This window comes from Rhinoraja longicauda, chromosome 38 (assembly GCF_053455715.1).
Source record: "Rhinoraja longicauda isolate Sanriku21f chromosome 38, sRhiLon1.1, whole genome shotgun sequence".
NCBI lineage: Eukaryota > Metazoa > Chordata > Chondrichthyes > Rajiformes > Arhynchobatidae > Rhinoraja > Rhinoraja longicauda.
This window is the reverse complement of record NC_135990.1, coordinates 8396010-8416459: the sequence shown is the minus strand read 5'-3', so window position 1 is coordinate 8416459 and position 20450 is coordinate 8396010. Positions and strand designations below refer to the sequence as shown.

Here is a 20450-nt window from a genome sequence, read left to right as displayed (position 1 = left end):
GGCCAGTTCGTTGGATGCTTTCAAGAGAGAGCTGGATAGAGCTCTTAAGGATAGCGGAGTGAGGGGGTATGGGGAGAAGGCAGGAACGGGGTACTGATTGAGAGTGATCAGCCATGATCACATTGAATGGCGGTACTGGCTCGAAGGGCTGAATGGCCTAATCCTGCACCTATTGTCTATTGTCTATTGTCTATTGAAACGGGACCTTTGGCCCACCCACCGAGTCTGTGCTGATTAATGATCGCCCCAAACACTGGCACTATCCTCCAAGCCAAGTCACCTACAAACCCGCACGAACTCCATACGTTTCTCCTTATGCACCCGAGGTGAGGATGGAACCCGGGTCTCTGGTGCTGTGAGGCAGCAGCTTCTTCCGCTGTGCCCTGTTGAGTCCCACAGTGGTGCAACCAGCAGAGAGAGTCACTGCCTCGCAGCACCATCAACACGGGCTCCATCCTCTGTGTGGAGTTTGCACGCTCATCCTGTTGCTGTGTACAGTTTTCCCAGGGAATTTCGGGTTTCCCCCCGCATCATAGAAACATAGAAAATAGGTGCAGGAGTAGGCCATTCGGCCCTTCGAGCCTGTACGCACCGCCATTCAATATGATCATGGCTGAACATCCAACTCAGTATCCTGTACCTGCCTTCTCTCCATACCCCCTGATCCCTTTAGCCACAAGGGCCACATCTAACTCCCTCTTAAATATAGCCAATGAACTGGCCTCAACTACCTTCTGTGGCAGAGAATTCCACAGATTCACCACTCTCTGTGTGAAAAAAAACTTTCTCATCTCGGTCCTAAAAGACTTCCCCCTTATCCTTAAACTGTGACCCCTTGTTCTGGACTTCCCCAACATCGGGAACAATCTTCCTGCATCTAGCCCCTCCAACCCCTTAAGAATTTTGTAAGTTTCTATTAGACCCCCCCCTCGATCATCTAAATTCCAGCGAGTACAAGCCGAGTCTATCCAGTCTTTCTTCATGTGAAAGTCCTGCCATCCCAGGAATCAATCTGGTGAACCTTCTCTGTACTCCCTCTATGGCAAGAATGTCTATCCTCAGATTAGGAGACCAAAACTGTACGCAATACTCCAGGTGTGGTCTCACCAATCCAAAGACATGCAGGTGAGTCGCTAGCTTGGTGCTGTGTGGTGTGTGTGGGCGAGTGGTTTAACATTGGGGGAGCAATTGATGAGAATGTGGGGAGAATTTTAAAAAGCGACATCGGTAGGATCCGTTTTTAAATGGGTGGTCGTCTTCTTCTTCTGTCGTGTGTCTTTTAGACCTGCAGCTCCGTTGAGGCGAGCCAGGCCAACGTTTCATCGTCCAGGTCAATCAGATCTGGTTCACCATTCGGTAGGTCGAGACCCTTCTTCCGACTGGTCAATGGTGAAGTAGATTCAATGGGCCGAATGGCCTAATTCTGCTCTTGTGACTTATGAACGTATGAGCTAATATAGCCAGGAGTCAATTCTTGGTGCATCTCTCAAATATTTTTTAAAAAACATTAAAGCCTCTAGACTCTATGACAAGCAGAAGAAAATCCTAGCAACACGTCTGTAGACAATAGGTGCAGGAGGAGGCCATTCAGCCCTTCGAGCCAGCACCGCCATTCACCGTGATCATGGCTGATCATTCTCAATCAGTACCCCGTTCCTGCCTTCTCCCCATACCACCTGATCCCCATCTCCCTTAAGAGCTCTATCTAACTCTCTCTTGAAAGCATCCAGTGAATTGGCCTCCACTGCCTTCTGAGGCAGAGAATTCCACAGATTCACAACTCTCTGGGTGAAAAAGTTTTCATACTGAGGAGGTTTGTAGGGGAGATGGATAGGAGAAGTCTTTCAACTGGCTCCAGGCGCTGGATGAATCGAGTTCTACTTGTGTGAAAGAAGGGATTGTAGATGCCGGTTTAAAGTGAAGATAGACACAAAATGCTGGAGTAACTCAGCGGGACAGGCAGCATCTCTGGGGAGAAGGAATGGGTGACGTTTCGGGTCAAGACCCCTTTCCCCCACCCCTGACTCTCAGACTGAAGAAGGGTCTCGACCCGAAACGCCACCCATTCCTTCTCTCATAGAAACATAGAAAATAGGTGCAGGAGTAGGCCATTCGGCCCTTCGAGCATGCACCGCCATTCAATATGATCATGGCTGATCATCCAACTCAGTATCCCGTACCTGCCTTCTCTCCATACCCCCTGATCCCTTTAGCCACAAGGGCCACATCTAACTCCCTCTTAAATATATCCAATGAACTGACCTCAACTACCTTCTGTGGCAGAGAATTCCACAGATTCACCACTCTCTGTGTGGAAAAAAACGTTCTCATCTCGGTCCTAAAAGACTTCTCCCCCTTATCCTTAAACTGTGACCCCTTGTTCTGGACTTCCCCAACATCAGGAACAATCTTCCTGCATCTAGCCTCTCCAACCCCTTAAGAATTTTGTAAGTTTCTATAAGATCCCCCCTCAATCTTCTAAATTCCAGCGAGTACAAGCCAAGTCTATCCAGTCTTTCTTCATATTAAAGTCCTGCCATCCCAGGGATCAATCTGGTGAACCTTCTCTGTACTCCCTCTATGGCAAGAATGTCTTTCCTCAGATTAGGAGACCAAAACTGTACACAATACTCCAGGTGTGGTCTCACCAATCCAAAGACATGTAGGTGGGTCGCTAGCTTGGTGCTGTGAACGGCTCCTGTTGTGTGCGGGCGAGTGGCTTAACATTTTGGGGGAGCAATTGATGAGAATGTGGGGAGAATTTAAAAAAATCAATCTGGTGAACCTTCTCTGTAACTCCCTCTATGGCAAGAATGATATGGCAAGAGGAATCCAGAGATGTTGAGTGACTCCAGCTTTCTGCGTCTATCTAGGTGTGTGAATGTGATACACACACAACACACACACACACACATACACACACACAGACACACACACACACACACAGACAGACACAACACAACACAACACAACACACACACACACACACCTTGGTGCTGGCGGCTGCTAGAGGCATTGCCATTTCTGGACAGGACACGGGACAGATCTGGAGAGGCAGCCTGTCGCTAAATACCTTGCAGACACGCTGGGACAACGAGGCTTTGCCTTGTACCGCAGGTTGTGGTTGAGTGACGCTCTCTTTCTCTCTCTCTCTCGCCCGCCTGCCTTTAACTACCAACGCCTCTGACATTTCCCTGCTTGGAGCTCCTGAACTCGTCGGACCCGGGGCCACGGCTGTCGTGGGACAGCACTGAGCGAAGATGGACTCAACCCTCTGCCTCTGCCTGCTGCTAACTATTGCAACAAGTAAGCGTGCCGTTTGTATCTCCCATTACCAGTGAGATGTTGCCCCGAGGTAACGTCTGCTTCACTCCCAGCGCTGCAGATTAAAGAGTTTGGGCGACCTGATGTGATTTCTATCAATGTGAGAGTTGCATTTTTAAATCCTATTGCAATGGGAATTTTGCGCCTTTTTGTTTTTGCGTGGGATAGTCGTGCAATTAGACAATAGACAATAGACAATAGGTGCAGGGGGAGGCCATTCAGCCCTTCCAGCCAGCACCACCATTCAATGTGATCATGGCTGATCATTCTCAATCAGTACCCCGTTCCTGCCTTCTCCCCATACCCCCATTAGGGTCAACGGTGAGAGACCAATTCTCTGACTGCATTCAAGAGAGAGCTGGATAGAGCTCTTAAGGATAGTGGAGTCAGGGGGTATGGGGAGAAAGCAGGAACGGGGTACTGATTGAGAATGATCAGCCATGATCACGTTGAATGGTGGTGCTGGCTCGAAGGGCCGAATGGCCTCCTCCTGCACCTATTGTCTATTGTCTATTGTGATCGGGCATGATCATAATGAATGGCAGTGCTGGCTCGAAGGGCTGAATGGCCTCCTCCTGCACCTATTGTCTATTTTCCTTGCAACATGTTGGCATAAGGCGCATTGGGAGGAGTAGCGTTGTTCGCAGTCAATACTGGGGATTTGGGAATACTGTACAACTTAAAACGAGAGAACTAGCGGATACATCTCCTCGCCCAACGTGTTGACTCTCCCAGTGAGCACTCGAAGTGTTTTAGACGCTGGGGTAACTCAGTGGGTCAGGCAGCATCTGAATAGTTAACGTCACCCATTCCTTCCCTCCAGAGATGCTGCCTGTCCCGCTGAGTTACTCCAGATTTTTGTGTCTATCTTCGGTTTAAACCAGCATCTACAGTTCCTTCCATCCTACACCTGAGCTGTTTTGGACGGTTAGATGGATTGGCACTGACTTGAATGTCGCTGGCTGTTGTCAGTCGTGGACAGAGGACCTCTCTCTGCCTTGTACACCAGGTGTCTCTTCAACACTGTTAGGGCTTCTGTATCACTGCGTGTGTGAAAGAGACACTACCTAAAAGCTTGAAAAAGACCTTTTACCTAAAAGCTAAAAAAGGTCTTGTATCTCCCTCTCCCCTGACATCAGTCTGAAGAAGGGTCTTGACCCAAAATGTCACCCATTCCTTCACTCCAGAGATGCTGCCTGACCTGCTGAGTGACTCCAGGATTTTGTTTCTACCTAAAAGCTTGACATCACTGGCCGTTGACACTGGGCTCTGGCCAGAGTTGGTTGAAGCTGTAAATCTGTGCGAGACAGCGTGTGTGTTGAAAGGGACCGTTCCATCTTCCCATCCTTGGGATATAAGCCAGTTTGATATTGCACACTGCAAACTGCGCTCACATAACTCATACCCTTGGAACTGCCTGCACTGACGTCTGCAGCTAATCAACATCAAGAAAGCACCAGCATTCTCATTCATTTCCATCGCTGGCTGCCTGTCCCTTGGTTCTGCCTCAACTATCTCCAAGATGATGCCAGAATTTTCACTGCGTTGCTGTGAGAAATAATATAACAAGGCAGGTGTTCCGCTTTTCGTTTTCAAAGGCCACTGAATATTTAAAATATTCACCATTAGGCTTTAATGTTTTTTTAAAAAAAATAATTGAGAGATACACCAAGAATTGACTCCTGGCTTTATTAGTTCGTACGTTCATTAGTCACAGGAGCAGAATTAGGCCATTCGGCCCATTGAATCTACTTCACCATTGACCAGTCTGAAGAAGGGTCTCGACCCGAAACGTCACCCATTCATTCCTTCTCTCCGGAGATGCCGCCTGTCCCGCTGAGTTACTCCAGCATTTTGTGTCTATCTTCGGTTTAAACCAGCATCTGCAGTTCCTTCCTACACATTCAGTAATGTCTGATCCATCTCTCCCTCTCAACCCCATTCTCCTGCCACTTCCCCACAACCCCAAACACCCGTACTAATCAAGAATCTGTCCCTTAAAAATACCCATTGACTTGGCCTCCACAGCCGCCTGTGGCAACTGATTCACCACCCTCTGACTAAGGTGTGTCATTTTATTGAGGCTGTGCCCTCTGGTCCTAGACTCTCCCACTAGTGGAAACATCCTCTCCGCGTCCACTCTATCCAGGCCGCTCACTATTCGAGTCTCATTAGTCTGCTGTTAGTTTCAGGGGGTTGTTATGTTGCTTCACTCAAAATGAACAGATGGCAACAAAAGGTGTTGGGACCCATTGAGTTCCTCCTGCACAAATCTGCCAGTCCCCCCCTCCCCTCCCCCCATCAGCTGTGTCCACCTATCACTTGCCAAGTTTGGTCCGCTCCCATCTGTTTTTTTCCCCCGCTTTCTCCACCCTACTCTAATCAGCCTGAAGAAGGGTCCCAACCCGAAACATCAGTTCAGTTTATTGTCACATGTACATCTTCTGTCCAATCCCTCCAAACAGTTAGACAGGTACATGGAGAGGACAGGTTTGGAGGGATATGGACCAAACGCGGGCAGGTGGGACTAGTGTAGCTGGGACATGTTGGCCGGTGTGGGCAAGATGGGCCGAAAGGCCTGTTTCCACACTGTATCACTCTGTGACTCTATGAGATGCTGCCTGAGTTCCTCCAGCACTTTGTGTTTTGTGAATAACTAGTGTTCCTTCACAAGCAACAACAAGGAGCATCTTTCCAAACAATAATTCCTCCTTATGTCCCTAACAGCAGCAAAGGTGCTACTGTACAGGGTTGTGGCTCTCTGGAAGCTCGGAGAGTTGCTGACTCTGTCATTATATAAGAAAATAACTGCAGATGCTGGTACAAATCGATTTATTCACAAAATGCTGGAGTAACTCAGCAGGGCAGGCAGCATCTCGGGAGAGAAGGAATGGGTGACGTTTCGGGTCGAGACCCTTCTTCAGACTGATGTCGGGGGTGGGACAAAGGAAGGATATAGGTGGAGACAGGAAGATAGAGGGAGATCTGGGAAGGAGGAGGGGAAGGGAGGGACAGAGGAGCTATCTGAAGTTGGAGGAGTCGACGTTCATACCACCGGGCTGCAAACTGCCCAGGCGAAATATGAGGTGCTGCTCCTCCAATTTCCGGCGGGCCTCACTATGGCACTGGAGGAGGCCCATGACAGAAAGGTCAGACTGGGAATGGGAGGGGGAGTTAAAGTGCTGGGCCACCGGGAGATCAGTTGCGTTAATGCGGACCGAGCGCAGGTGTTCAGCGAAGCGATCGCCGAGCCTGCGCTTGGTTTCGCCGATATAAATAAGTTGACATCTAGAGCAGCGGATGCAATAGATGTCATTATAGTTTAGTTGAGTTGAGTTCAGTTTAGTTGAGTTGAGTTGAGTTCAGTTGAGTTGAGATGAGTTGAGTTGAGTTGAGTTGAGTTGAGTGGCACACAAAATGCTGGATTAACTCAGTGCATCTCAGGCAGCATCTCTGGAGAGAAAGAACAGGTGACGTTTCAGGTTGAGACATTTCATCAGACTCATTCCTTCTCTCCAGAGATGCTGCCTGTCCCGTAGATTTACCCCACCATTTTGTTGTCCATCTTCAGTGTAAACCAGCATCTACAGTTCCTTTCGACACATTGCAGTTTCATCAGTTCGTTAAACAATGCCCGATGTGGTCAATGGGGAAAGAATCAGAACTATTGATTTAAAACCAATCTTCAGCGAGACTGAAAGCATTGTTTCTTGTTCCACAGGAGCCTACGGAGCAGAGGTTGAAGAGAAGCTAATGAATCACCTGCTGAAACCTGAGAAATACAATAAGCTGATCCGACCGGCTAAGAACAACTCTGAGTTGGTCTCCATTGTCTTTCAGGTCTCACTGGCACAGCTCATCAACGTGGTAAGTCAACCTCATCACAACCAATGTACATGTCCATGGCACCTGAAGGACCATTATAACTGCAAAGGGAGATGTTACAACAGGCCACCAGAACCCAGTCAAAGGGAAAAGCTTCAAGGACGAGAGTGAGTGGGGAGTTCTGAAGAGCAAAGGAAGGATTCTGAGTGTGGGAGACAATGACCAACAAAGAACCCCGCTGAACGTTAAACACTGTAGAGGTTTAGTAAATCTAGTCTGAACCTTCTGCACCTTGGGTTGGGAAAGCAATCTATCCCCCAGAGAATCCAGTACAAAATCCTCCTCATGACCTACAAAGCCCTCCATAACCTGGCCCCATCCTACCTGACTGACCTCCTCCACAGGCACACTCCCACCCGCACCCTCCGCTCTGCTGCTGCCAACCTCCTGTCCCCCCCCATCCGGACCAAACTCAGATCCTGGGGGGACAGGGCTTTCTCCATCGCTGCTCCCACACTCTGGAACTCACTACCTCAGACCATCAGAGACTCCTCCTCACTCACCACATTCAAAACATCACTGAAGTCTCACCTGTTCAGCACTGCCTTCAACCACTGACCGTCACCTCACCTTATTTTTCCTATGTTTTAGTAAACCCTGTAAAGCATCTTTGAGTTTTTAGAAAAGCGCTATACAAATGTAATGCATTATTATTATTATTATTAAATTTACAGGAGAAAACCAGCACTGTTATTTGCCAGGAGAAATTTCGTTAGTTTAGCATGGAAACGGCCCATCGGCCCACTGTGTCCATGCTGGTCATCATTCATCCGTTCACATCCACTCTATGTTACCCCACCTTCTCCTCCACTCCCTGCACACTGGGGGGCAATTTACAGAGGCCAATTAACCTACAAACCCGTGCGTCTTTGGGACGTGTGAGGAAGCCAGAGAACCCAGAGGAAACCCTTGTGGTCACGGGGAGAACGTGCAAACTCCACGCACCCGGTAGCCGAGGTCAGGATTGAACATGGGACTCTGGTATTTACACACCCTTGATGTTAACTCTCTGGTCTCCCGCTTTTGTCTTTAGAATGAACGCGAACAGATAATGACAACAAACGTGTGGTTGAAGCAGGTGAGTGTCTGTTCAAGGTTTCCCAGAAGGTGGGTATGTCCACTCTGGACTAGGGGACATGCTCACCTCCACCTGTGTGTGCTTCATTGCAGGAGTGGGTGGATTATCGGCTCAGGTGGGACCCCGAGGAATTTGAAGGGATCAACAGGCTGCGGATAAACTCCAAGTGCATCTGGCTGCCCGACATCGTGCTGTACAACAAGTAAGTTCAATGTCCACGTGGAGGAAGGAACCTCAGACGCTGCTTTACGGACGGAGAAGAGGAAGAACTTTTTCAGTCAGAGAGTGGTGAAGGTGTGGGATTCTCTGCCTCAGAAGGCAGTGGAGGCCAGTTCGTTGGATGCTTTCAAGAGAGAGCTGGATAGAGCTCTTAAGGATAGCGGAGTGAGGGGGTATGGGGAGAAGGCAGGAACGAGGTACTGATTGAGAGTGATCAGCCATGATCGCATTGAATGGCGGTGCTGGCTCGAAGGGCTGAATGGCCTACTCCTGCACCTATTGTCTATTGTCTATTGTCTATTTACACCGCAGATAGACACAGAATGCTGGAGTAACTCAGCGGGTCAGGCAGCATCACGGGAGAAAAGGAATTGGCGACACTTCAGATCGAGACCCTCCATCAAACTGATCAAACAGATTAGTTTTGGTCTCCTAATCTGAGGAAAGACATTCTAGCCTTAGAGGGAGTACAGAGAAGGTTCACCAGATTGATCCCTGGGATGGCAGGACTTTCATATGAAGAAAGACTGGATAGACTAGGCTTATACTCGCTGGAATTTAGAAGACTGAGGGGGGATCTTATAGAAACATATAAAATTCTTAAGGGGTTGGAGAGGCTAGATGCGGGAAGATTGTTCCCGATGTTGGGGAAGTCCAGAACCAGGAGTCACAGCTTAAGGATAAGGGGGATGTCTTTTAGGACCGAGATGAGAAAACATTTCTTCACACAGAGAGTGGTGAGACTGTGGAATTCTCTGCCACAGAAGGTAGTTGAGGCCAGTTCATTGGCTATATTTAAGAGGGAGTTAGATGTGGCCCTTGTGGCTAAAGGGATCAGGGGGTATGGAGAGAAGGCAGGTACAGGTTACTGAGCTGGATGATCAGCCATGATCATATTGAATGGCGGTGCAGGCTCGAAGGGCCGAATGGCCTACTCCTGCACCTAATTTCTATGTTTCTATGTTTCTATGTCACCTATTCCTTTCTCCAGAGATGCTGCCTGACCCGCTGAGTTACTCCAGCATTTTGTGTCAATGTCTACCTGCTGCATTTACGTAGCCCCTTCCACACCCTCACAGCACTGAAGTGGAGATACTGGTGACAACTCTGGTTGCCCCAATGCAGGATGGATGTGGAGGCTTTGGAGAGGGTCCAGAAAAGGTGTACCAGAATGCTGCTTGGATTAGCGGTATTAGCTACAGGAAGAGGTTGTGAGGAATTATGTGAGGAATCGATAGGGTAACAGTCAGAACCTTTTTTTCCGTGATGGAAATATCAAACTCTAGAGGACACAGCGTTAAAGTGAGAGAGGCAAAATGTAACGGAGATGTGCAGGGAGATCTTACACAGAGGGTGGTGAGTGTGTGTGGTACATGTTGCCAAGGTGGTGATTGAGGCAGATATGATAGTGGCATTTAAGAGACTTTTGGATAGGCGCAGGGATATGCAAGGAATGGAAGGATGTGGGTCATGTGCAGCTAGATAAGTGTTGGTCTGTGCATCGAGTCAGAACAGACATTGTGGGCAGGAGGGCTGTGCTTTTTTCAGTTTAGAGATAGAGCACAGAGACATAGAAATATAGAAACAAGGTGCAGGAGTAGGCCATTCGGCCCTTCGAGCCTGCACCGCCATTCAATATGATCATGGCTGATCATCCAGCTCAGTATCCCGTACCTGCCTTCTCTCCATACCCCCTGATCCCTTTAGCCACAAGGGCCACATCTAACTCCCTCTTAAATTTAGCCAATGAACTGGCCTCAACTACCTTCTGTGGCAGAGAATTCCACAGATTCACCACTCTCTGTGTGAAAAAAAACGTTCTCATCTCGGTCCTAAAAGACTTCCCCCTTATCCTTAAACTGTGACCCCTTGTTCTGGACTTCCCCAACATCGGGAACAATCTTCCCGCATCTAGCCTGTCCAACCCCTTAAGAATGTTGTAAGTTTCTATAAGATCCCCTCTTAATCTTCTAAATCCCAGCGAGTACAAGCCGAGACAAACCCTGAAGATGACCGAATCAGCGCCGACCAGCGATCCCCTACTCTACCACACACTACACATTAGGGACAATTAACTTTTTTTTTTACCAAAGCCAATTAGTCTACAAACCTGTACATCTCTGCAGTGTGGGAGGGAACCAGAGAACCTGGGGAAAACCCACACTGTCACGGGAAGAACGTACAAACTCCTTACAGACAGCACCTGCAGTCAGGTCTCGGGGAACCATAGGGCCTGTTTCCGCGCTGTATCACTAAAGCAAAGTCTAAAAGACCCTTCAGCCCACAATGTCTGTGCCCAACATGATGCCAAGGCCAACACTTATCAGCCTGCACATAATCTATACCCCTCCATTCCCTGCATATCCCTATGGAATTCTCTGCCTCAGAAGTGGAATTCTCTGCCTCAGAAGGCAGTGGAGGCCAATTCTCTGAATGTATTCAAGAGAGAGCTAGTTAGAGCTCTTAAGGATAGCGGAGTCAGGGGGTATGGGGAGAAGGCAGGAACGGGGTACTGATTGAGAATGATCACCCATGATCACATTGAATGGCGGTGCTGGCTCGATGGGCCGAATGGCCTACTCCTGCACCTATTGTCTATTGTCTATATCCATATGCCTATCCATTTGGAGTATGGTAGGCAATTCTGTCCGCCATACTACAGGAAGGATATGGAGGATTTGGAATGGGCGCAGAGGAGGCTTAGCAGAATAATGCCTGGATTAAGGGGCATTAACTACAGAGAGAGATTGGACAAACTTGGATTATTTTCACTAGAAGGCCGGAGATCATGGGGAGACATGATCGATGTACATTAAACCATGAGAGGCATAGACAGTGTATAAAGTCAGAGCCTTTTTCACAGGATGGAAAAATCAAAGACTAGAGGCCACAGCTTTAAGGTGAGAGGAACAAAGTTTAAACTAGATATAGAGGGCACATTTTTAAACAGAGGGCGGTGAGTGCCTCGAACACGCTGCCGGGAGTGGTGATGAGGCAAACATGATAGTGGCATTTAAGAGGCACCTGGATATGCAGGGGACGGAGGGATATGGATTATGCCATAAGGCTTATACTCGCTGGAATTTAGAAGACTGAGGGGGGATCTTATAGAAACATATAAAATTCTTAAGGGGTTGGAGAGGCTAGATGCGGGAAGATTGTCCCCGATGTCGGGGAAGTCCAGAACCAGGGGTCACAGCTTAAGGATAAGGGGGAAGTCTTTTAGGACCGAGATGAGAAAACATTTCTTCACACAGAGAGTGGTGAGTCTGTAGAATTCTCTGCCACAGAAGGTAGTTGAGGCCAGTTCATTGGCTATATTTAAGAGGGAGTTAGATGTGGCCCTTGTGGCTAAAGGGATCAGGGGGTATGGAGAGAAGGCAGGTACAGGATACTGAGTTGGATGATCAGCCATGATCATATTGAATGGCGGTGCAGGCTCGAAGGGCCGAATGGCCTACTCCTGCACCTATTTTCTATGTTTCTATGTTTCTATGTGCATGCAGATAAAAGTTGGTCTTGGCATTATGTTTGGCACAGACGTTGTGGGCCGAAGGGCCTGTTATTATGCTGTACTGTTCTATGTTCTATGGGAATGGAATGAGTGCGTGAGATTTGAGTGACTGCATAAACCACAAATGGGGAATAAAGCACTTTCAATGGAACATTATATTCACTGTGTTCACTCTTTCACATCCCATGATAGTATGGTTCACATATTGTAATGAGCAAAACTGAACACCGACCTGGCCATTATAATAACTTCCTGGCAGTTATTGTCAATTTAATTACATTTTGGGAAAGATGGTGGACGCTGGAATTTTGCACAAACATATTTCAATCGATGATAGATACAAAGTGCTGGAGTAACTCAACGGGACAGGCAGCATCTCTGGAGAGAAGGAATGGGTGACGTTTCGGGTCGAGACCCGAAAGGTCTGAAGAAGGGTCTCGACCTGGAACGTCACCCATTTCTTCCCTCCAGAGATGCTGCCTGTCCCGCTGAGTTACTCCAGCATTTTGTGTCTATTTTCAGTGTAAACCAGCATCTGCAGTTTTCTTTCCTAAACATGGTTATATGGAACAAGTTGCCAGAGGAGGTACAATAACAGCATTTAAAAGACACTTGGATAGGAAAGGTTTGGAGGGATATGGGCCAAATGTGGGCAAATGGGACTAGCTTAGTCATCGAGTCACACAGTGCTGAAACAGGCCCTTCAGCCCAACTTGCCCATACCAACTAAGATGTCCCATCTACACTAGTCCCACCTGTTTGCGTTTGGTCAATATTCCTCCAAACCCATCCTATCCATGAACCTGTCTAAATGTTTCTTTAGATAGTACCTGCCCCAACTACCTCCTCCGGCAGCTCGTTCCATACACCCACCAGCCTCTGCGTACCAAAGCTATGCCTCAGGTTCTGACTAAATCCTTCCCCTTCACTTCAAACCTATGCCCTCTGGTTCTCAATTCCCCCATTCTGGGAAAGATACTTTTACACGATCCATTCCTCTCATGATTTTGTACAGTTCTTATAATAGACAATAGACAATAGGTGCAGGAGTAGGCCATTCGGCCCTTTGAACCAGCACTGCCATTCAATGTGATTGATCATGGCTGATCATTCTCAATCAGTACCCCGTTCCTGCCTTCTTCCCATACCCCCTGACTCTGCAATCCTTAAGAGCTCTATCTAGCTCTCTCTTGAATGCATTCAGAGAATTGGCCTCCACTGCCTTCTGAGGCAGAGAATTCCACAGATTCACAACTCTCTGAATGAAAAAGTTTTTCCTCATCTCCGTTCTAAATGGCCGACCCCTTATTCGTAAACTGTGGCCCCTTGTTCTGGACTCCCCCAACATTGGGAACATGTTTCCTGCCTCTAACGTGTCCAACCCTTTAATAATCTTATACGTTTCGATAAGATCCCCTCTCATCTTTCTAAATTCCAGTGTAGACAAGCCTAGTCGCTCCAGTCTTTCAACATACGACAGTCCCGCCATTCCGGGAATTAATCTAGTAAACCTACGCTGCACGCCCTCAATAGCAAGAATATCCTTCCTCAAATTTGGAGACCAAAACTGCACACAGTACTCCAGGTGCGGTCTCACTAGGGCCCTGTACAACTGCACACAGTGCTCCAGGTGTGGTCTCACTAGGGCCCTGTACAACTGCACACAGCACTCCAGGTGCGGTCTCACTAGGGCCCTGTACAACTGCACACAGTGCTCCAGGTGCGGTCTCACTAGGGCCCTGTACAACTGCACACAGTACTCCAGGTGCGGTCTCACTCGGGCCCTGTACAACTGCACACAGTGCTCCAGGTGCGGTCTCACTAGGGCCCTGTACAACTGCACACGGTGCTCCAGGTGTGGTCTCACTAGGGCCCTGTACAACTGCACACAGTGCTCCAGGTGCGGTCTCACTAGGGCCCTGTATAACTGCACACAGTGCTCCAGGTGCGGTCTCACTCGGGCCCTGTACAACTGCACACAGTGCTCCAGGTGCGGTCTCACTCGGGCCCTGTACAACTGCACACAGTGCTCCAGGTGCGGTCTCACTACGGCCCTGTACAACTGCACACAGTGCTCCAGGTGCGGTCTCACTAGGGCCCTAGGGAGGTCTCACTAAGATCAGCCTTCATCCTCCGGCGCTCCAGGGAACGAGACGTGCTTCTTGGTCAGCGTGAATGGGTCGGGCTGAAGGGCCTGTTACCCTACTCGATGAGTCTATTTCCCCCCACTCCGGTGCAACCACCTGCCTGCTCCATAGCTTCTCTGTTCATCTCTGTCAACCTTCTTCTCTCTCACTGCAGCGCTGATGGGACCTACGAAGTCTCCCTGTACACCAATGCCATCATCTGGTGCAATGGAAGCGTCTACTGGCTGCCCCCGGCCATCTACAAGAGTGCCTGCAGGATCGAGGTGAAGCACTTTCCCTTTGACCAGCAGAACTGCACCATGAAGTTCAGGTCGTGGACCTACGACCACACCGAGATCGACATGATCCCTAAAACGGAGAGTGCCAGCATGGATGACTTCACGCCCAGTGGAGAGTGGGACATCGTGTCACTTCGAGGGAGGAGGAACACAAACCCAATGGACCCGGCCTACGTTGACGTGACCTACGACTTTATCATCAAGAGGAAGCCCCTCTTTTACACCATCAACCTGATCATACCATGTATCCTCATCACCTCGCTGGCCATTCTGGTCTTCTACCTACCATCCGACTGTGGCGAGAAGATGACTCTTTGCATCTCTATTTTACTGGCCCTCACTGTGTTCCTGTTGCTGATCTCCAAGATCGTCCCTCCGACCTCTTTAGATGTCCCGCTGATTGGGAAGTACCTGATGTTCACCATGGTGCTGGTGACGTTCTCCATCGTGACCAGCGTCTGTGTCCTGAACATCCACCATCGTGCCCCAACCACCCACACCATGCCCCAGTGGGTGAAGCTCATGTTCCTGGAGAGGCTGCCGGCCCTGCTGTTCATCAAACGCCCTCAGGGCAACGGCAACGCACCGAAGCCGCCCCGGCACAAGAAGGGCAATCTGTGCAGCGCTCACCTGAGCGCGGAGGAGCGGAACAAGAACTCGGCCTTCTTCATAAACCCGACGTCCGCCAAGGTCTACGATCTGAACGTCATCGACTCGCCTGATGGGTTCGGCTGCCATCAGGATGTGAGGCTGAGAACCTCCACAAGACACTCCCTGGAGCTGCAGGAGGCCATCGACGGGGTCAAGTTCATCGCAGACCACGTGAAAAATGATGACGAGAACCAAAGTGTGAGTGTGGCTTCATTACAACAGATCCGGACTTGCATTGTGTTAGCACCGGGCAGCGATGAAGGCCAAGCCAGTGGATACTTTTTAAGGCGGAGATCGACAGATTCTTGGTTGGTAAAAGTGCCAGGGATTACGGGGAGAAGGCAGGAAAATGGGGTTGAGAGGGAAAGATAGACCAGCCATGATTGAATAGCGGAGTAGATTTGATGGGCTGAATGGCCTTATTCTGCTCCTCAGTTTAGTTTATTGTCGCGTGTACCGAGGTACTTTTGTTGCGTGCTAACCAGTCAGCGGAAAGACAATACATGACTCCAATCGAGCCGTTTACAGTGTGCAGATACATGATAAGGGAATAACGTTTAGTTCAAGGTAAAGCCAGCAAAGTCCGAGCAAGGATAGTCCCAGGGTCACCAATGAGGTAGATAGTTTGGGACTGTTCTCTGGTTGTGGTAGGGCGGTTCAGTTGTCTGAGGTATTTATTCACAGAATGCTGGAGTAACTCAGCGGGTCAGGCAGCATCTCAGGAGAGAAGGAATGGGTGACGTTTCGGGTCGAGACCCTTCATCAGCTGCCTGATATCAGCTGGGACAAACTGTCCCTGAATCTGGAGGTGTGCGTTTGCACACTTCTGTACCTTTTGCCAGATGGGAGAGGGGAGAAGAGGGAGTGGCTGGGGTGAGACTCGTCCTTGATTATGCCGCTGACATCAGCAGAACTGATGAACCTACGAACATCTCAATCAGCCCTGTCTCCCTCTTGAGTCATACAGTTGTGGTGTCCTGGTTTATGCTTCTGTTCTGCATCAATCTGAGGCCTTGGCTGCCTCGTTAACAGATTCCCTGGCGTTAATAGACAAGCGAGTCTCTGCGATCTACAGAATGGAGGTTGCAACAATGGAGAGTGTGCAGAAGAGATTCACCTGGATGTTGCCTGGAATGGAGGGCTATCATTATAAGGAGAGATTGGCTAAGCTGAGTTTATTCTCGGTGGAACGTAGGAGGGTGAGGGGTGACCCAATACACATATGTAAAATTATGAGATGACATGGATAGGATGGATGAATAGAATCCATTTTCCTCCAGGACATCGAGAACCAGAGAGCGTAGGCTTAAGGTAAGAAGGGAGAAATTTAAAGAGTGGTGAGTTTAATGGTTTAATGGTTAAATGGCAGGTACAATGACAATGTTTAAAAGTTATTTGCACAGGTACTTGGATGCAGGCTCAATGTAGATAGTTGGAAGCCATCATGGAGTGTGCTGAAGGGGGAGGGGGAGGGGGAGAAATGGCAGAGTTCAGGTCTCTCAGGGCTTTGAGGCTCTGGCATTGCCATTACCTCCGGCAGTCAGCAAGGGGTTAATGACTGCGGAGACTGGGCTCAAATGCCCTCCAGCCATATCAATGAATTCCCATGCAGCACAAAACAAACTTCAAATATATCTTTGCAGAAAAGGACAATGTGCTCTGAAATGATAAAGGGTATTGGTAAACACAGAGGGTGCCCTGACAATGGCTCAGTTCCAGTAAGCAGAGTGGATGGTTAGCAGGACACAGCAGCGCAGCTTGTAATGCTGTTGCCTCACAGCTCCAGAGACCCGGGTTCCATCCTGACCCCCGGTGCTGTCTGTGTGAAGTTTGCAAGTCCTTCCTGTGACAGGGTGAGTTTTTCAGGGGTCCTCCCACCTCCTGAAAATGTGCGGCAGGTTAATTGGGTGCTGGAAATTGATAGTGGAGTGGTGGAATCTGAGGAGAGTTGATGGGAGGACAAAAGATTAGTGTAGGATTAGTAGAACTAGGTGGTAGGGCAGCACGGTGGCGCAGCGGTAGAGTTGCCGCCTTACAGCGAATGCAGCGCCGGAGACTCAGGTTCGATCCTGACTACGGGCGCCGTCTGTACGGAGTTTGTACGTTCTCCCCGTGACCTGCGTGGGTTTTCTCCGAGATCTTCGGTTTCCTCCCACACTCCAAAGACGTACAGGTTTGTAGGTTAATTGGCTGGGAAAATGTTTTAAAAAATTGTCCCTAGTGGGTGTAGGATAGTGTTAAGGTGCGGGGATCGCTGTTTCTGCGCTGTATCTCTAAATCTAAATCTAAAAAAAAATCTAGATGACCTGCGCAGACTCGATGGGCCGAATGGCCTATTGTCTCTCGATGACACATCAGAAGGGTTTGGCTTCAGTACCACTCTGCCCAAGCTCAGCTGACTCAGAAGGTCAGAAAGCAACAATCATCTTTCAACTCTTTTACATCCAGCCAACGCTGATTTAAGATAATTGGTCGTGGATGGAGATTCCATTACCAATTCAGTGAGGAATTGGATAAATATTTGAAAATTGAATATTCAAGCCCACCCCGCCCATTCAATGCAATCACTGCTAATCTGCTGTCTGCTGGCCTCAATTCCTCTTCGGTGCCAGTTCCCCATAACTCAATTCAATAACTCTGAACAAATGGGCCTCTTCCGACTCCTGTTTCTATTTCCTATTTAAATTCAGTACACCCTTTATAATACGGGATCTTTAGTTCAGTTTGGTTTATTGTCACGTGTACCGAGGTAGTGAAAAGCTTTTTTGTTGCGTGCTATTCAGTTAACACAAAGACTGTACGTGAATTACAATCAAGCTGTCCACAGTGTACAAATGGAGGATAAAGAGTACAACGATTAGTGCAAGATAAAGTCCAGCAAAGTCCAATTAAAGATAGTTTTAAGGTTTCTGAACCTTCGAATTCTAAACTACCTGAGGTAGATGGGATGTCAGGACCGCTCTCTAGTTGGTGAGAGGGCAATTCAGTTGCTTGATAAAAGCTGGGAAGAAATTGTCCCTGAATCTGGAGGTGTGCGTTTTCACACTTCTGTACCTCTTTCCTGGTGGGAGAGGGAAAAATAGGAAGAGTCTAGGATGAGAGACTAGTCCTTGATTATTCTGGTGGAGTCAATGGAAGGGAGGTTGGTTTGTGTGATGGTCCACAATTCGCTGCAATTTCTTGCAGTCGTGGGTGGAGCTGTTCCCAAACCAAGCTGTGATGCATCCCAATGAAATGTAGGAAAATAACTGCAGATGCCGGTTCAAATCGAAGGTAGATACAAAATGCTGGATTTATTCACAAAATGCTGGAGTAACTCAGCGGGTCAGGCAGCATCTCGGGAGAGAAGGAATGGGTGACATTTCGGGTCGAGACCCTTCTTCAGACTGATGTCAGGGGGGCGGGACAAAGGAAGGATATAGGTGGAGACAGGAAGATAGAGGGAGATCTGGGAAGGAGGAGGGGAAGAGAGGGACAGAGGAGCTATCTAAAGTTGGAGAGGTCGATGTTCATACCACTGGGCTGCAAACTGTCCAGGCGAAATATGAGGTGCTGTTCCTCCAATTTCCGGTGGGCCTCACTATGGCACTGGAGGAGGCCCATGGCAGAAAGGTCAGACTGGGAATGGGAGGGGGAGTTGAAGTGCTCGGCCACCGGGAGATCAGTTTGGTTAATGCGGACCGAGCGCAGGTGTTGAGCGAAGCGATCGCCGATCCTACGCTTGGTTTCGCCGATGTAAATAAGTTGACATCTCGAGCAGCGGATGTAATCCCAGATCTCCCTCTATCTTCCTGTCTCTACCTATATCCTTCCTTTGTCCCGCTCCCCCTGACATCAGTCTGAAGAAGGGTCTCGACCCGAAACGTCACCCATTCCTTCTCTCCCGAGATGCTGCCTGACCCGCTGAGTTACTCCAGCATTTTGTGAATAAATCGATTTGTACCAGCATCTGCAGTTATTTTCTTATACAAAATGCTGGAGTTTTACTCAGCTGGTCAGGCAGCATCTCAGGAGAGAAGGTGAATGGGTGATGTTTCGGGTCGAGACCCTTCTTCAGTCTGAAGAAGGGTCTCGGCCCGAAATGTCACCCATTCCTTCTCTCCTGAGATGCTGCCTGACCTGCTGAGTTACTCCAGCATTTTGAGCCATCCCAATGAAATGCTTTCTACGGCGCATCTGTGGAAGTTGGTGTGGGTTGTTGGGGACGGGTCGAACCTCCTAGACCTTCCAGGGACACAGAGACCCATTCAATAGGATCACTGCTAATCTGCTGCATGCTGGCCTCAATTCCTCCTCGGTGCCAATTCCCCATAACTCAATTCAATAACTCTGAGCAAATGGGCCTCTTCCGACTCCTGTTTCTATTTCCTATTTAAATTCAGTACACCCTTTATAATATGGGATCTTTATTTCAGCTTGGTTTATTGTCACGTGTACCGAGGTAGTGAAAAGCTATTTTGTTGCGTGCTATTCAGTTAACACAAAGACTGTACGTGAATTACAATCAAGCCGTGAATGTGTTTTTCTGGCCTTGAGTGCGTTGTGGTGTGAAATCTTGACAGACTATTTGTAAGAGAAATTAGTTCTGTACCCCACATGTTAAGTGCATCAAATGCCCTCTCTTGCAGGTGAATGAAGACTGGAAATATGTGGCCATGGTGGTGGATCGACTGTTCCTATGGATCTTCACCGTGGTCTGCATCTTAGGGACAGTTGGACTGTTTGTGCAACCGTTCTGCCAAACGCACCATCACTGAGACCTGCCCCAGCTGCCCCTGCACATGGACCTCCACTGCTCTGGGAACTTTTAATCCACTGACTTTCTTTCACCAGGAAGGTAGATCATTCAACAATCGCCTGCCTCCTCCATTGTCCTCGCTACCTACCTATCCGTATAAAGCCGTGCTATATCGGGGCATGATTACCAATGAATTGTAGCATCATTTTGGCTTCAACAGCTAACTTCCATTAATCGATTAAGGCTTTGGTTTGATACAAAGTATTTTTGATTATTTAACTTTATAACTTCCCTTTGAAAGTTGCTCGGTTCTAACTGAATAAAAACACTGTGAAACGATTGGTGCTCGTGCTAATTCACGGACAGACAATATTGCAATGGAGGAGGTTACAGAAAGGAGCAACATAATCATGCGAATCATAAGTAGAGGCGTCGGGCACAAGAGCAGGGAAGTTAGACACAAAAAGCTGCAGCAACTCTGCAGGGGGAAGTCTTTTAGGACCGAGATGAGAAAACATTTCTTCACACAGAGAGTGGTGAGTCTGTGGAATTCTCTGCCACAGAAGGTAGTTGAGGCCAGTTCATTGGCTATATTTAAGAGGGAGTTAGATGTGGC

At 48.5% G+C, this 20450-nt stretch overlaps 1 protein-coding gene across 2 annotated transcripts; it reads left to right on the top strand.

The window, feature by feature from the left end:
* The first annotated feature begins 3170 nt into the window (after positions 1 to 3170).
* On the top strand, positions 3171 to 20004 carry LOC144610970 (neuronal acetylcholine receptor subunit beta-4-like). Of its 2 annotated transcripts, none has more exons than XM_078430015.1 (6): positions 3171 to 3306; positions 7046 to 7191; positions 8243 to 8287; positions 8380 to 8489; positions 14322 to 15294; positions 19725 to 20004. In XM_078430015.1, exons 1-6 carry the CDS (start codon positions 3261 to 3263, stop codon positions 19851 to 19853), a joined length of 1449 nt encoding a protein of 482 aa, XP_078286141.1. In that variant the 5' UTR covers positions 3171 to 3260; the 3' UTR covers positions 19854 to 20004. The 2 variants fall into 2 exon arrangements, with proteins under 2 accessions (XP_078286141.1, XP_078286142.1); XM_078430016.1 differs by having other exon boundaries at positions 3256 to 3306; positions 7165 to 7191.
* Positions 20005 to 20450: the final 446 nt, after the last annotated feature.

Bases quoted from the DNA above. Each gene is read 5' to 3' on its own strand.
- LOC144610970 (XM_078430015.1), top strand. From the start codon at position 3,261: ATGGACTCAACCCTCTGCCTCTGCCTGCTGCTAACTATTGCAACAA. The intron at 3,307-7,045 runs GTAAGCGTGCCG...CTTGTTCCACAG, and splicing joins GCTGCTAACTATTGCAACAA to GAGCCTACGGAGCAGAGGTT. The intron at 15,295-19,724 runs GTGAGTGTGGCT...CCTCTCTTGCAG, and splicing joins ATGATGACGAGAACCAAAGT to GTGAATGAAGACTGGAAATA.